Raw genomic sequence first — 17,997 nt, 5'->3', positions numbered from 1 at the left:
ATTTATGTTTTGTTTTGTTACAGTATGTTTGGTAGGGCTTTTCCCTAGCCCCGCCCCTTTCCTGACCACACCCCCTCCCACCTCCCACATACACTCCCCCCCGATACACCTGTCCATGCCCCCTACCCACCTCTCGAATCCAGACTCTCTACGACCTTCCTATCCCTAGCAACTGACTCTTTTCCCTAGCCCCGCCCCCTCCATTGAGCCGACCCGGATCAGGTCCGCCCCAAAATGTAATGGGTTCTTCCTTGACCCATGCTACACCCTTCCACCAAGTTTCATGAAAATCGGCCCAGTAGTTTTGCCGTAATCCTCCTGCTAACAGACAAACGGTCAGACAAACGGCACCGAAAACATCACCTCCTTTGTGGAGACAATGCCAATTTTGACAATGTTCCACTACTGGGATTTTCTGGGATTTTCAGTATGTTAAATTGGAAGGTTTCAAGAGCTGAATACAACACAAATAATTTCTGTTGCAATTAGTTTAAGGTTGGGTCATTTTTTCTCACAGATTCCCTAGACTACTACTGCAGTGCGTGTGATGACTGTGGGACACAGGGGGGGGGGGGGCTGAGGAGAGTCACCTGGCGGAGGAGTGACCCCACTGGGGGGGGGGGAGAGGGACTTGTGTGCTTCTGGTGGGCCAGAAGCTTTGATGTGCGGGGGAAGTGTAACGGGTTGGGTTTGTGTGCTGCGGTTGTGTGTTGTACTGTTCTGTGCATGGGGAGTTACGGGGGGTCTGTGAAGGCGACATGTAGCCAGTGGGGGGGGTGAGAGAGGGATTCACCTGTGATTGGCTGGGGGGAGGGGAGCTGTGAGAGCGGGGGACAGCTCGGAGAGTTGGTGTGTGGAACCTGAGAGGGGAGGTTGTGTGTGGGGAGAGCGGAGAAGCTAGGAGGAAGCTAGCCGGGGGTTTTGGTGTGTGTTGTGGGGTTGTTTTGGCGTGGGCTACGGCTGACAGTAGCCCCGGACCTGTGATAAAGAATAAAGTGCGGTGACTAGATCCTGACTATCGCCTCGTTCCTGACAATGCTACAATAGCATACTTTATTTAATGGGAAACCTTATTTCCTTATTTAATCAGAAACTTTTGATTATAAGGCATCAAGAGAAGAGACAATCAAGTATAGCCATTATGTGAAATTTGTGTGGTCTTGTGAAAACTAGGTACTTCTGCAGATATATACTAAAGAAAATGACTAAAACCCATAATATTTAATAGTTATCTTTTAATTAACCATAAGGGATAAAGAAAACAACGTTGTCAACCCAATTAATACTCCGTATCGGTATTCGGTATCGGCAAGTACCCAGATGCCAGTACTCGTACTCGGTCAGCAAAAAAGTGATATCGGGACATCCCTATATATTTATATACTGTGTATATATATATTATATATATACTGTGTATATATATATATATATATATATATATATATATATATATATATATATATATATATATATATATATATATATATATATACACACATATAAGGCTGTACATGCATGTGTACATACAGGCTGTATATACATATATAAGGCTGTGTGTGGCTGCTCTAACCTGCTAACATGGCCGCCGAAATGAAAACCAACAGGTTCCACCAAACACATGCTGCTCATGCAGGATGTGTCCCGGGTGTTACAGTGTAGTTGGAGCAATTTAACTTCCCAAGACATTAACATCTGTGTGACTTCCATCGCAGCCACACATCATCATTCAATCAGAATCCTACCTGAACAGGTGATTACATTCACCTGTGTCACTCACAGGCTTCATTCAGCTGCCTGCTGCTGCTCAACACAAACGCATGCGTGATTCAACAATAGACCCTTCTCATGGGGGCCATTTTGTGTCAAAAAGGCAGGATAAACACAGGTGCAAGCAAAACACTAATGATGGTTTCAAACTTCCATGATTGGAATTTGGAGTTATTTCAGTGGGTGTGAGTACTTGCCTCCTTCAGCCAATCAGTGTCGCCAAATCCAGTCCTTAAGCCAATCAGTTAAATCAAAATCCAAAATCCACTTGGAAGATCAGTAAAAACGTAGAAACTCCGCTGTTGCATACTCCTGTGTCCTGTTGTTGTGTCATTGTTGTTATTGAGTCTATTTCTACCATAACTGCACTTATCGCTGTCTAAACTTGACGAACGTTGATGTTACTGCTCGAGCCGCAAAGCCCTGGGAGCAGCCATTACTGCTTTGCCGATGATTGGCCGGTTACGATGTCAACTACGAGACGGCTCCCTGATTGGTGCACTATGGAATTTCTGAAAACACCTGCAGCCCCGGTCCCGCAGAAAGAAAAACAAAAAAGAAAAGTGAGTTGACGTGACGTGAGCGGATGGTTTACCAGGCTAGGAGTTCACTAGCTGTCGTAGACAAATGTCCAATGTGGGAATGAGACCATGAGCGTTTTGCTGGAGTTGTGGCGCGCTCCCGTCATCTCAATCGTTTGGTGTACATACAAAGACAAGTCTTGCTGATTCTCAGTTGATTTAATATGCTATTACATTGTTATCCATTTACATTTTCACACTCTTTTACAAAACAGAATGACACCAATAACATCATCATAACTGGTACAGTATGTAAATGTATCCCAACACGTCTGAGGAATGTGACTTTCCATGAGTCCCTGACGCGTTTTCAACAGTTTGTTGTTTACACAGTATTTACACATCTGAACTGAGCTAACGGGCACCTGGACCCGGCACAGGAACCACGTGTTTGTAGCCATCTTATGCCGCCTTCCAGTTGTTCTGGGAACTAGGAATTTACCAGCTCACTTCACGGGAACGCCCCCGTGAGTTACCTGAACTGGGTTTTCCTGCTCTGAACTCAAAATCCAAAATGGCAGCTCCGTGCTTCAACAGTAGTGAAAACGGTACTAATAGTAGTTTATTAGTACTTCTGTCTTATTTGTCTAATTAAATCACTTGTACACACGGTACTGTCTACATTGTATCTATCTTGCTACCGTGTTTGTATGTGCAAAATACTGCGTAATGCATTGACCTGGCTAGAGCTAACCCTGGCTGCTTTTGCGACTGTTTTACTGGGTGTGACGTCATTCAACTGTGAAATTCCTAGTTCCCAGTACAACTGGAATGCACCATTAGTTTGGAGTGTGTGCGTCTCCTTTGTGGATTTAATGCAGGGGAAAATCCCAGCATGCACAGCACTGGGACAGGACAGAAAGTGCAGTCCCTCCTCCAACCTGCTATTTTTGCTTCATGTTTAAAAGGGCACTGGCCCAAACCTACATGTGTTCAGTTCAACATACAACACAACCAGCCTACATGTGTTCAGTTCAACATACAACACAATCAGCCTACATGTGTTCAGTTCAACATACAACACAATCAGTCTACATGTGTTCAGGTCAACATACAACACAACCAGCCTACATGTGTTCAGTTCAACATACAACACAACCAGCCTACATGTGTTCAGTTCAACATACAACACAACCAGTCTACATGTGTTCAGGTCAACATACAACACAACCAGCCTACATGTGTGCAGTTCAACATACAACACAACCAGCCTACTACATGTGTTCAGGTCAACATACAACACAATCAGCCTACATGTGTTCAGTTCAACATACAACACAACCAGCCTACATGTGTTCAGTTCAACATACAACACACCCAGCCTACATGTGTTCAGTTCAACATACAACACAACCAGCCTACATGTGTTCAGGTCAATATACAACACAACCAGCATACATGTGTTCAGGTCAACTTACAACACAACCAGCCTATGGACAAATGTTTAAAGGGATAGGCCAACTTTTTGAGAGATTCACATATTTGCCATATTGCCCATACATAAACAAGATAAATACCTTTACCATCACTCTGCATACAGTGCACTGTGAGGCACAGCCATCCAGTTAGTTAGATTCGCAAATGCGCTGTGTACAGCGCCTCATGGCAAACAAGGAAGTAACTTGAGTTACTCTTGCTTAGTTTGGCTAATCTGTTTAGTTCGGTGTGTGGATTTACTATCAAAATCACCGTTTCACTGAAATTTGGATTATTATTTCATCAATTGGTGAGTACACGAGTCACAACATGTAAATGTGAGTGTTTGTGGCGCTGTTGCAATGTGTATTTTAGGCGACTGAATGGGAGTATGCAGCTGTACCGGTCACCCCCGTTGTAGCGCTAGCTAAGTAGCAGCGATGTCTACCGCTCTTTGTAGGGCACGCAGATTGAAAATAAAACCATTGACAATATGATAATGGCCTAAAGTCCCAAAATGTTGGCGTATCCCCTTAAACCTGATATATAGGCTAACTGGGTTGGATTTAAACACACCTGAACACCAATTTATCCGCTGGATCATAGTAAGTCATATGGCACAAAAATAAGTTAGTGGTACCATATTAAGTCACTACAACCCTACTGTAGTAAGTCAATGGGACAACAGGAAGTCAAATTGACCATAATTCAGTTGTACCAGCGTAATTCATTGGGGCCATAATAAGTCATGGGACCACAGTAAGTCAGTGTGGCCTTAGAAGTCATGGGACCATAGAAAGTCCATAGGACCATAATGAGTCACTTGGACCATAACAAGTCAATGGGGCTGGATAAAGTCAATAGTAAGTTCATAAGACCACAGTAAGTCAGCGGGACCATGATATGATACGTAAATGGGCCCATAGTAAGTCAGTGGGAGCATAATCAGTCATTAGGGCCTTATGAAGTCAGTGAGGCCACAGGAAGTCAATGGGACCACAATAAGTGAATGGGACCATAATGTCAGTGGGACCATATTTTATTTGACCTTTATTTATACAGGGTGAGGCCCTTGAGAGCAAGCTCTCATTTTCAAGGGTGCCCTGTTACAATAAAACATTTATAAAAACCACAATATGTCAATGGGACCACTAAGTCAATGAGGCCACACAAAGTTGGTGGGACTCCAATAGGTCAATGAGACCAAAGGAAGTCAGTAGGTCCAAGGGACCATAGTAAGTCAATGTGACCATAGTAAGTCAATGGGACCATAGTATGGCAGTAGGACCATATAAGTCCAAGGGACCATAGTAAGTCAATGTGACCATAGTAGGTCAATGGGACCATAGTAAGTCAATGGGACAAGGGTCATCGTAGTGATGAGGTGCCTCTGGGAAATCAAGTGCTGTAGATGTGGAAACAGGGCCACTGCCAGCCAGCAAATGACAAACATTTCTCAAATAACATCCATCTATCTGTCAATATGGCTTATACTAATGTTAAACACAGCATGTTTAGTGGTAAGTACTGTATCATGCGTATGGTCAGCTTAGAAATCTGTCTAAGGGTGCTTTCTCACTGGTGCCCCAGTAACGTTCCCCAGCACACTTCTCCCCAAATTGACCCCAGTTTCGGAACGTTTGATGAGTGTGAACATTGCATTCCGCTCCTGGGAAAAAGTGGTCCAGACCCCAGACCACCTTTTCACGCTTTGGCGGAACACTTGCGAATGTGAACGCCTACTGTTCCGAACCACATAGAGTCTAGACCAGAGGTTCTCAAATGTTTTTCAGCCAAGGACCTCTTACAAGATAGAAAATATACCGCGGACCCCCTCATTCTGATTTGTGATTTTGGGCTAAGCTTAATTGTTTCCACGGTAACATGCTTGACTTTTAATTTGATAGGTTTGTTATTAGAATGTAATCCATGAACCATTTTAGATTTAAAGCATAAACTATTTTCGTTGAACTATGAAGATTTTGCAAAAAATATATATATATATATTTTTTTTATTACATTACATTTACATTACGTCATTTAGCAGACGCTTTTGTTTTGTCCAAAGCGACTTACAATATCACAATTTGTCAACAGTCCAGAAAACCACTATGCAACACAATAAATGACAGCCAAGATATTTTGATAGACTAGCACCATGTAGGAAGTAGTTTGAGAAGGAATAAGTAACATGTAGCATTTTCTTTTTAATTATAAAAAAAAAAAAAATTTACTTGAAAACTTTTCGCGGACCCCCTGGCAAAGTGCCACGGACCCCTGGGGGTCCGCGGACCCCCATTTGAGAACCACTGGTCTAGACAACACACGGGTGAGGATACACTCCAGGCGTAGTTGATGATGCAAGTGCACTCTGTTCCGTTTCCGAGCGCGGAAGAAATGTAATGTAAAAGCTGACCAGCGGGGGAGAGGGGAGAGGGGACAATCGTGCCCGGGCACGGAACGGAACGGAACGGAAGGAATCGTTCCCAGTGAGAAAGCAGCCTAGTAATCTGCGGATGGTTCAAATAACATCCATCTATCTGTCAATATGACTTCTGCTAATGTTAAACACAGCATGTTTAGTGGTAAGTACTGTATCATGATGTTAAACACAGCATGTTTAGTGGTAAGTACTGTATCATGATGTTAAGAGCACCTTGATAAAGTTCACAGTGGTATGAGAACATTTCCAAACATCAAGCTCAATACAAACAGAGGGGCTCAACTCAGAAAGCAAAGGAAGAGACAAAGAGAGCTGAAAAAGACTTGAAAACCTTTAAGAATAGCCAGCCTGTGTTCTAAAGACACAGCTTGTTCTTTAGAGATGGCCATTCTTCCCCAGTTGACAGAAACAAAAGTGTCATTTCTCCCCCTCCTCCTGTCTCTCTGTCTTGAAAATATTGATAGAAAAGACAGTGAAGATGAGGAAGTGTCATAAGTGTGGATGCTCTCTCTAATATTAACATGAAGGCACCTACAGCATCTCTCAGAGGAGAAAGAGAAGGGATAGAGACACTGCAGAGCGCGTCATCATTCAGAAACCACGCCCAAAACGGGGGGAAACAAAAACTCCCCCACCAATCCTGACGTTCTCCTATGTCACGTGTTGCACACAAAGATCATATATACAGAAGATGAACACTCCAACTAACTTCCTTGACAGCTAGATCCACATTGTTCTTCTCGCAAATTCTCAATGGCTTCCTTGTTTTGCTCGGGAGTACAAAAAAACGTTAATTGTCGATTTTTTTTACATTTGTTGTCTGTGCAGCCCACTACACAACAGCTTTTAGCTATGTTTAATTCAAGGAAAATGACGCTGGTGTGTGGAAGTGAATGGAGAGCTTTCCCCCGTGATGGGCGTGGCCTATTTCATGCAGTGTCTCAATGCAAAGAGTAACGAACAAGAGCACAGGGCGTGTCAAGCAGAAGGAATGGGCATGAGATAGCTAAAGACACAGAGCATCCAAACTAGACCAACATTATGTGGAGAGTTAAACAGAGCAGCTGCAGTAATAGAAGAGTATTGCTAAGTGCAGTCAAATCCCTGTATATTCCCCCCATAAAAGTTATTCAGCAAAATGTATTACACACGCAAACTAACCACACAGGCCAATCCAACATAGCAAAATACAATGCTCCCACATTTCAATAAGGCACAATAGCGCAAGTATTTTGTTCGACTAAAAAAAAGTACCAATCTCGGAAATGAAAGCAGAATTTCAAAAGACGAAGGCTTCTTGAATGAGGAGAAGGGAGAAGTTCCACATGACAGAGTAGACTTGAGATTCTGCTGAGGAAGGGGTGGACGGTACCAACAATCCAACAAATAAAGATCTGTCTTAGCTGGATGTCTGAACCTCCATATGACCATCCACTCCCTTTATACTGGGGGTCAACACAGACCCATTCAAATTGCATCTGGACAAGAACAAGGGTGAAGCCATCTCTTCACCATTCAGGAACTGACCAAACGTAAAAGGGGAGAAAGTAATGAAAAGGTATGGAGTATTGGCAGGAAGGAGGGAGCTCTTGGTTGACCGCAGTGCTCAGTCTTCGGCTTTGGAGGCGGTGAGGCATTCGGTCTCTGAAGGGTCTTCCTGAGGAAACACCACGTAACACACCTTCTGGCCCATGTAGGTGACTCTCTCTGCAACACAACAGACAAGAACAGCACTTTTACTGGACAGAGAGGGCAGAGGGGTAATACAGTTAAAGGAGAATTCAGGTTTTTTTTACAACCTGGACCTTATTTCCGGCTTTAAATATGATTTTTAAGTCAACCACTAAGCCAGGGGTGGCCAAACTTTTTGGTTGTGGGCCGCATACAGAAAAATATAAGGAGTTGCGGGCCAAACAATATTTTTCAAACAATAGTTTTCGCGGAAAAGAAATTGGACCAGAAAACCCTTGTGCCATCAAAAATTTAATTTCTACCTAAATAAATATATGGCACATAGTTTATTGATGTGCTCACCTATTACAATGGGTATTTCTGTATCTTTTCAAATTTTCTTTTCCTGTGCCAACAGGTTAACACATTCACTGCCAGCCGTTTTTTTTTACTGTAGGTAGCTTCTGCCAGAGGGTTTTTTTGAGGATTCTGGCTCATCTTTTAAGACCCGAGGATTCTTTTCTGCTAAGATTTTGTGAACACAAAATATCTCAAAAGAACTAATAGAATGTGTGCTTTCTCTGTCTAAAAGAGTTAGTTTGTAGAGTTAGTAGTTATGTAGGCATTAGCACTTGAATACAGCATGGTTTCAGCGTCTGAAAATTTAAGCTGAGATAAATAGCTTTTTGTGAAATTCGATAGAACAGTCACTTTAACCATTCATTTTTGGCATCAGTAAGACGTCAGACATCTAAACAATAGTTTTGAACAGTAATTTCCTCCATAACAGCAGGAAACACCCCTCTCCTTCAAACTCCTCCCTCCGTGTGTGTTCTTCTTGGCTGCAGCGGGCGTGTCACAAGCTCGTTTCTGCTGCTGCTGCTGCTGCTCCTGTCTGCTGGCGGCCGCTGGGCAAGTCTGGATGGGCTCGCTCGTTTCTTGGGGTTTCGGTTGAGAGCTTTGATGAAGCTTTTGCGATTCTGGTCTTATTTATGCTGCGTGTTTCAAAGTGTGTTGCACCCATAATCTATTATGCAAATTTGCAATCCCCCACCGCCAGCAATCAGCGCGAAAGCGAAAGCGTTTTCGCCAATCCATTTTACCGTATGAGAATGGTTTCATCGCGCGTTCCCCTGCAGTTTTGGCTCTGCTGTTTCTAGTCTGGAGAGCACTGTCGCCACTTAGTGGGTCGGTGGAATGGGTTGTACACGTTCGGTGGCTCCCATATTTATATAGGAGATGTAAAAGGCTTAGATGCACGTCCGTTTTTTTTTGACGTAGGCTATTAACACATTGAGTGCCAGCGACGCCATATGGCGTCAAGAGAAATTTACCGTAGAGTGCCAGCGACGCCAAATGGCGTCAATAACTCCAAATTGTTTTTTTGACGGGGGGGTGTCGATCTAAGCCTCTTACATCGCCTCTTACAATATGAGAGCTATTGAATGTGTCTAACCTATTTTACAGAACCCTTAGGTGGCGACAGCGCTCTCCAGATGAGAGAACGTGGAGTAAAACACACAGAAGAAGTCGTTGGGGAAAAGGAAATCGCATCGCATCCGTCCGTATGCAGCTGCTTCATTGAAGCATAACGTTAGCTGTGCCCCTGCAGCAGCCAATCTGCTGTCACAATTGAGCACCTCCGTGTCCGCTGCTACAGCCCATCCGCATGTGGAGTTGTTATTATTCTCAACTGGAAGCATGGGAGCTGGTGACAAATACACGCGGCTGTAAAAAAGCTGGATGTAGCGGACTTTTCAGCGCAGAGCACACGCAGAGCAAACGCACTCACAGCAGAGCCCAGAGAGACACTCCTCCCACAACGGGGGGGGGCGGTGGGGCACGCAGGGCACTACAGCATACAACAGACCCAGGCAGCTGCAGCAGGCTCGATGCACAGAGAGCAAACAAGCTAGAATAGGCTATCTGATGCCCACCAGCAGTAAATCAAGACCAGCAAGAAGGTGTAGGGTCTGCGCACGCAGGGGCCAGCGCTGCTGGTTGCAGCTAAAAAATATTATTTGGCCAAACAAAATTCCTTTGTTTTCACTCTTTTATTGAAGGAAATTATTTTTGAGGTGTCATTACATCAGAAAATATTAGCAATGAGTCAATGATGTGCTTGAAATGCTTCCTTTCACAAAAGGCTGAATATCTCAGGTTTCTAGAAAAAAATTGCTGTTTTTGGTCAAATCAAGCTATCTTCTCCGGCTCATAACTAAAGAACGGAAAATGGGATCAATAAACTTTTTTTTGCAGGTGATAGAAGAGAGTCTCATCGTTATTTGTGCGTGTTCAGTGTTTACATAGTAATTATTAAAGAAATGATATGACTGTTTTAAAATGCATTGGAGCCTATGTGGCACTTTATAGCAACCTTTTGGCAAACCCCGTGGCACTGAATGTGTTAACACGTCATTGGCAGTCAACCGTTGGATTTTTTTTTGACGTATCAACACGTCATTGGCAGTGAACGTGTTAAGACAGAGATAATTTAACATAACATTAGTATTAAACTTTATTTTTATTTTTATAAATAGACCAGGTCAGGGTAGTCAAGTATAACCCCTTTTCAATGGTTTTAAATTGAAAAAACGAAATGGGGGGAATCAGTTTTTTTGTTTTTGTTTTTCTGTTTCTTTTTCTTTATTTTTTTCGTTTTTTTCCCGTATTCGTTTTCCGTTTAAAACTTTAAAACGGAAAAACGTTTTTTTTGTGTGTGCTAAATTCATGGCCAGGTCAGTTTGGCCACCCCTGCACTAAGCTAAGTTAATCTCAGCACAAGAGAGAAAAATCACTCTTCTGATGAGCTAAGGCTACAGGCCCATGGTGCAGACCGACTCACCGACCACTCTGTAGACCCATTTGGGTTTTTTCTTCCATTGAACACCCAGGAAGTAGACAGGGACGCCGGTCAGCATGATGACCATTCCCAGACCGCAAACCACCGGCTCAGAGTACAGACTGAAGCCTAGCAGCACCGCCCAGAACAGCATGTAGCTGATGGGAATCAACATGTTTACCTGCGAAAAACAACAAAACACACACATATCAACATGATCACCTGCAAACAACAACAAAACACACATTTCAACATGATTTCAAGCTATTTTTTTCCATGTTGTGTCTCTTTGCAACTCCATCTGGGATGCACACACATTCATATCTCAATAGGATAAAACATGTCTGCACATTATTTCTGCGTGTGTGTTACGGTAAATGTATATTCACCTTATTCACCACGCCCACTTTTTCTCTCTTCCGTGTTCAACGCAAACGTATTTGTTCTTCCGGTTCAGCGCTAGTTGCCAATGCCTTCTGTGGCTAATATTAGCCGCTAGTTAGTTATGTTATATGGCAGTAAAATGCCACTGAATGACCAAATTGATATAACTTTTAACCATTTCGAGTAACACTGTTTCCATACGGATCACCAGCGTTACTTTGTTGTTTATAACGTGGCTATATTCATAATGTTTCTATCTCGGATGCGTTATTTCGAATCGCACATACGTTACGCAACCTATGTGCGTTTCAGGACGCAACAGCCTCGACTCCACTAACGTCATCTTTAGAGCACAATATTCCTGGAATGCAAGTTTAACTAAACAGTTACATGTCCTCTGCATTCTACATAAAATTAAGATATTACGGGTTGTTTTATTTTGTATGTTACATACGTATTGGCCAAGATATGTTAGTTCATGGGGGAGTAGTTTTGCCACTTTAGGAGGGGAGTGTGCACGGCCATTTTGCCTGCGGGGTTTTTGGCAAGTCAAAACGGAAATACTATTACGAAATGACGTAATGCGGAAGCGTCCATGTGTGGGCAAATAATAAGGTGAATAGAACTAGAAATACCACATTGTGGTTGTATGTCGCCGCCCACAAGTCAGCAGTCTACATTCAGTCTGTCCAGACACAAGCACTTCCCCTTACTCGGACCAAAACATAAAAAAAAATTGCGGATTTAAAGAAAATATTTTTTCAATGTAGTTTTTTAAAGTTTTGGTCAGAGTGAAATGTTGTATGGTCTCTCCCGATTCTAAATATAGCTGAACCGTTTGGTTTGGCATTTTACAAAATGTCTATGGGAAAATAAATGGCGGATAAAAATCTCTGGTACAGTGCCGAAGCAGGAAGTAGGGGGGTCACTTTGCCTCTCTATTGGCAGGCTGTTGTACCTTGATGGGTCTCATGAGGTTGGGTTTCTTCCAGCGGAGGTAGAGGAGCCCGGCGATAGTCACCCCGTACGACAGGTAGTTGATGAAGGAAACATAGTTGATCAGGTTGTGTGTCTCTCCAATACACATGATCACTATGGTGGCACTGCACTGTGGGAGACAGAGGAAGGGTCAAAGGTCAAGCACATTTTAAACTGTTCGGCTGAAAACAGGCAGAACAGAACCACTAACAGGCAGAACAGAACCTTGACAAAAACAGAACTGTGGAGTGCACAGGAACGAGGAGACAGATCTCTGGATCTTGGTGTGCTCTGTCAACAACGGAGTTGACTCAAACTTGTCAAACTCGCCCAATAAGAAGTGCATAAACGATCTTATCAAGGTGAGTAAACGCTATGTCGTATTGAAAAAGGTGCGTAAACGGTGTTTGCATGCGTTTAGCCTCCACTACAGCCCTGACTACACTGACCCAAGACCCTCCTCTCACTACTGTATAATTAGCTGACTTGGTGGTGCAGTACTCACACAGACCAGCAGGGCGGGGATAGGAGTGCAGTTCTTCAGGTGGATCATAGCCAGCAGGTAGGGCAGGTGACCCTCTCTGGCCCCTGAGAAACACAATCTGCAAATACACATAGTGTATATCAATATTAATATTATAATGGATGTGATATGAGTCTTTATCTTATCTTAGATATGTTCCTGTAATATGGTGATATGGCATAAGTGTTGTGTTTTAAAGGCTGCAGTACAGTAAAGTGATGTAATGTTCTGAACTTACCAGAATGTTCTAGCTGTTCTATTATTTGCCTTTACCCACTTAGTCATTATATCCACATTGTATATCCCTACAATATTGTCGCAAAATCAGTATTGAGGTATTTGGTTAAAAATATTGTGATATTTGATTTTGTCCATATCGCCCAGCCCATCATCATCATCATCATCATCATCATCATCATCATCATCCTCATCATTCTGTGTGTGTGTGTGTGTGTGTGTGTGTGTGTGTGTGTGTGTGTGTGTGTGTGTGTGTGTGTGTGTGTGTGTGTGTGTGTGTGTGTATGTGCGTGTGTGTGTGTTGACCTGGAGGAGGTGAACAGGTATCCATTGATTCCTCCGAAGGTGGACAGAGCTACAGAGATGGGCATCACCCAGGAGAACATTCCCAGCAGCTTCTCACCAAAGGTCTGGAACAACACAACACAACACAACACAACACAACACAACACAACACAACAACAACACAACACAACAACTGACATGAGTTTAGTGATGGATTGGTACATTGATTAATTGACTAAGGAGTGACTGACGTCTCTCACCCATATTGAATACATATATTGAGACATATATTGAATATGTGAAGATGTCCTCACCACTGCCACGGCGTTGGAGGCCAGGAGCTCCTCAGGGCTCATGGAGGAGAAGTAGGCGATGTTGGTCAGGGTGTAGACCAGGGTCACCAGAGGGATGGAGATGTAGATGGCACGAGGCAGGTTCCTAATACAAATAATACACATTTGGTACATGTTTTGTGTGTGTGTGTGTGTGTGTGTGTGTGTGTGTGTGTGTGTGTGTGTGTGTGTGTGTGTGTGTGTGTGTGTGCGTGTGTGTGCATGCGCGCGCGCGCGCGCGTGTGTGTGTGTGTGTGTGTGTGTGTGTGTGTGTGTGTGTACTCCATACTTGCGTGGCTCCACCACCTCTTCGGTGACGTAGTTGAGGAAGTTCCAGCCGCTGAAGGCGAAGGAGGCCTGGAGGAAGGCCAGGGCGATCTGTCCCACAGACGGCTCTCTGATGAACTCAAAGGCCACGCTGGGTACCAGGGCCTCATAGTGACCTGGGGGGGGGGGGGGGGTTGTGAAGAGTATCATGCTGAAACTAAATTCACATTCCCATAAACATTTGTTAACCACAGAACTTATTTATATGCATTTAAGTGAAATCCCCATTCTAAAAGCCCATAGACTTTTCCACTGAAGAACCAAATGGCAGCGATTTCTGGATAAAGCCTACAAAAATCCCTGCAGTACTCAATTCCCCCTGCTGTCCGGTCGTTGCTCCGCCCCCTCTGCTGATCTGGGTTGTAGACTAGCACATGCTTCCTCTGATACATGCGCAGTCGCCAGCTGCTTCTTTTCACCTGGCAGCGAGGAGTTTCACCGGTAGGACATAGCATGTGGGAGGATCACACTATTCCCCTCGGTTCCCCTCCACCCGAACAGGCTCCCCGGCCAACCCATATGGATGCCCGACCGAGCCGGAGGTATCACAGGGCCTCGAACCTGTGACCCACGTGTTGGTAGGCAGGGAATCTACTGCTGCACTACCCAGGGCTGTATTACTGAACGGGCGTACCGGGCCCAGGCCCAGGGGCCCGAGAGCTCAGGGGGCCCATGAGCTAGAGTCTCTTCGCAGGCCGCCTAGAGACTCTAGCTCCCTGAGCTCACTTTGCAGCTGAGACTCTAGCTTATGGGCCCCTGAGCTCACTACGCAGCTGAGACTCTAGCTTATGGGCCCTGCGAAGAGACTCTAGCTCAGGGGTGCCCAAATTCTTTCCCATGAAGGGCCAAAACTCAATCTGGGTGGAGGGCCGAGGGCCAAAAATAAACGTTGTGGAATTACATTAAAATGTACCGTAAATTCCGGACTATAAGCCGCGGCTTTTTTCCCGTTTTTTGGCCTTTTTTGGCCCCTGTGGCTTATATAACGGTGCGGCTTATCTATGGATTTTTTCCAAAAAAAAAAAAAAAACTCTCTTTTTTAGCACTCTTTCTAACTATAAATCCACTTCTGTTTTAATTTCCTCTCTTGCCCTCTTTTAACAACATAACATAACATAACATAACACAACACAGGTAAGCAGAAAGAAAAAGACGAAGCAATCACCGCCATGAATGAGGAAATGACTCACCTGCTGGAGGCTGGAGATACACGGCTTGGGCTAAACTTTTACTCCGTGAAACACTATCGATTAAGTCCGACATCGCTCAGAGGTTTGAGCAGCTTGAAAACAAGTTTGAAAACGTGCAGAAGTCCATCACTCACTAAAGAAAATAATGCAACCGTGAACAGAGTTTCTAATGCGGAAAAGCGCATCAGCGCACTGGAGGACAAAAACAACACAGTGAGTCCGAAAGTGGATAAAATGCAAAAACATCGAAACGCTGCACACGCAGGTTGATGACTTAATCAGCAGGAGTAAAAGAAATAACATTCGCCTGATCAATGTAAAAGAGGGAGCTGAGATTGGTGACATGGACGCTTTCGTGGCAAAATCCTGTGTTACATCCTGGACCTGAAGGAAGGCGAGAAACCACCAGAGGTGGACAGGGCACACCGGGCGCCTCGGCCACGTCCAGACCCCGGCCTGCCACCGAGGGCCATCTTCATCTGCCTACTCCGCTGGCCCGACCGTCAACTCATCCTCCAGGCTGCGGGGAAGAAGCCCCTCACCTGGGAGGGTACGCGCTTTTTCGTCCGGCAGGACCTCTCCGCGTTGGTGCAACAGAAACGCGCAACATACAACAGCATCATTGAAAAGGTTAAAGTCAATGGATATCGCTTTGGCGTACTGTACCCAGCGAGACTCATCATAACCATTGATGGACAGCGGCGGAACAAGAGCTCAAAGTGAAACTGCCGAATATCTTTTGAGTTGGACTGGTCAATAGTACTGTGAGTAACTAAAATAAAAAAATAAAAAACGGAATTCTCTCTTCTTTAGCACTCTTTCTAACTATAAATCCACTTCTGTTTTAATTTCCTCTCTTGCCCTCTTTTCACCACACCGCGGACACTGTGTGCACTGTAAAAAAAAACAAAAAATACCATTAAAACACCCGCGGCTTATAGTCCGGTGCGGCTTATATAAGAAAAAAATAGTCAACTTTGAAGGTGCGGCTTATACACCGGTGCGCCTTATAGTCCGGAATTTACGGTATTGTGTTTTATAGAAAATTAACATTCTAAATCTAAAATAACATTTCAATATAATAATCTACTTTTTATCTGTTTGGTAATTGTAATAATTTGCAATTGGTTATATATATTTAAAAAAAAACATCTGCATTTGTGGGGAGCTTAAACATTTAATCAGTAAACACCCAGTTAAAAACGGTTGTATTTTCCACCTTTGTAATCAAGAGAGAAATTTGACTTAATTCACAACTTGAAAAATCCTCAAGGTACTTTGAAAATCAGCTTTATTGTCCATCTTTTGTAAACAATTTGCCATGACAATTTGCAGGGATGCAATCTCAGGAGTGAACACAGTATATCCGCAGCCACATTCAGACACTGTTTCACAAAGTCACCACATGAAAAAGCGTGTCCACCCTTTGCAATCAGTGCAGATATCTGATAACTTGCCCGAGTTGCATTCTGGATTTAAAAAAAATTAGGGCAATTTTTATTTTTATTTTTTTTTGGCGCTGTGAGGGGGGGCCCGTGAGGGGGGCAGGCCCAGGGGCCCGTGAAGTCATAATCCGTCTATGGCACTACCCAGGCACACCAAAGCAGACGTTCTCTCTCACCAGAACCTGTGTGTGTGTGTGTGTGTGTGTGTGTGTGTGTGTGTGTGTGTGTGTGTGTGTGTGTGTGTGTGTGTGTGTGTGTGTGTGTGTGTTTACCTCTACAGATCTGGACCAGTCCAACCATGATGATGAGTCCCAGAGCAAGCAGCTTCCCGATGGTGAAGACGTCCTGGATCCTCGTCGCCCAACGCACACTGGAGCAGTTTACCCAGGTCAGGAACACTGCACACACACACACACACACACACACACACACACACACACACACACACACACACACACACACACACACACACACACACACACACACACACACACACACACACACACACATTTTAATATATTTATTTGTATCCAGTCTGAGTCTATGATACAGCAAAAACCACCTCCTTATGCAGAAATAGAGCAGAATTGAACCAGTGCCTTCCTTGGCCTTTGGGTTGGGCAATCCTGCCCTCTGCAGGCCACTTACAACCAGGCTGTGGACGTGACCTAGGCCTCCAAATATAAATACAAGCGTTACATTTGTTCCCGAGCAGTATAAAAGCAGCCCTGAGCACTTGCTAACCTCCGCCTGTAAACAAAAGTACATCCGACTTCCTGAATAGTGACCTCTCGAGACTTTCCACTTGCATTGAAAGTCTGTCGGCAAGCTCTGTGAAAAGCTGAAGAACACAGCTCCTAAGTGGGCAGGGCAGGGTCTTGAGTTTGAAGCATGCGTGTCTGTGTGTGTGTGTGTGTGTGTGTGTGTGTGTGTGTGTGTGTGTGTGTGTGTGTGTGTGTGTCTTTGCGGGCGTGCAGGTGGGGGCGTTATCCACCATGTCATCCATTACTGGGTCAGGGCTCCCCTCCTACTACTACACAACTGTGAACAAACTGCTTCCGCTGCACGCACACGCACACACACACACACGCACGTGCACACGCACACACACACTAGTGGATTGTTGGCAGTAGGTTGGGTGGCACCGGGCACCTCGGGGGGGTTGCGTCCGTTTCCGCCAAGCCCCCACCCCTGCTTCCCCCCCCGGTGTTGACCCGGACAGGAAGGAAGTGGACGCGGCTCTGGCTGGGACAGAGCAGCAGGTAAATCTGGCTGCTGCTGTCAGAGCAGCCTATTGAAGGCAGCCTCAGCACCCGAATACTAAACCAATCACAGCTTTTAGCCTTTAGCATTCTGATCCCCACCAGCTGGGATGGATCACCAACACCTTCCCCTGGTCCAGGATCAGCTCCCTGAAGCCACTGAGCCAGCAATAACTGCCCCACACACACACACACACACACACACACACACACACACACAGACATACACACACACACACACACACACACACACACACACACACACACACACACACACACACACACCACACACACACATACATACACACACACAC

At 44.6% G+C, this 17,997-nt stretch overlaps 1 protein-coding gene across 1 annotated transcript in view; it reads right to left on the bottom strand.

The window, feature by feature from the left end:
- Window positions 1-7,813: 7,813 nt before the first annotated feature.
- LOC310791597 (asc-type amino acid transporter 1-like) overlaps window positions 7,814-17,997 on the bottom strand; it is a gene marked incomplete at both ends in the record, with an annotated part of 91,826 nt that continues 81,642 nt past the window's right edge. Inside the window, 8 exons of the mRNA XM_083653263.1 lie at window positions 7,814-7,914; window positions 10,724-10,901; window positions 12,063-12,212; window positions 12,588-12,684; window positions 13,149-13,252; window positions 13,442-13,565; window positions 13,749-13,902; window positions 16,694-16,819. Coding sequence (XP_083509389.1) covers window positions 7,814-7,914; window positions 10,724-10,901; window positions 12,063-12,212; window positions 12,588-12,684; window positions 13,149-13,252; window positions 13,442-13,565; window positions 13,749-13,902; window positions 16,694-16,819 — 1,034 coding nt within the window. The remainder of the gene's footprint in view (window positions 7,915-10,723; window positions 10,902-12,062; window positions 12,213-12,587; window positions 12,685-13,148; window positions 13,253-13,441; window positions 13,566-13,748; window positions 13,903-16,693; window positions 16,820-17,997) is intronic.

This window comes from Poromitra crassiceps, assembly GCF_964638095.1.
Source record: "Poromitra crassiceps genome assembly, chromosome: 16".
Lineage (NCBI taxonomy): Eukaryota > Metazoa > Chordata > Actinopteri > Beryciformes > Melamphaidae > Poromitra > Poromitra crassiceps.
This window is presented reverse-complemented; position numbering and strand designations above follow the sequence as displayed.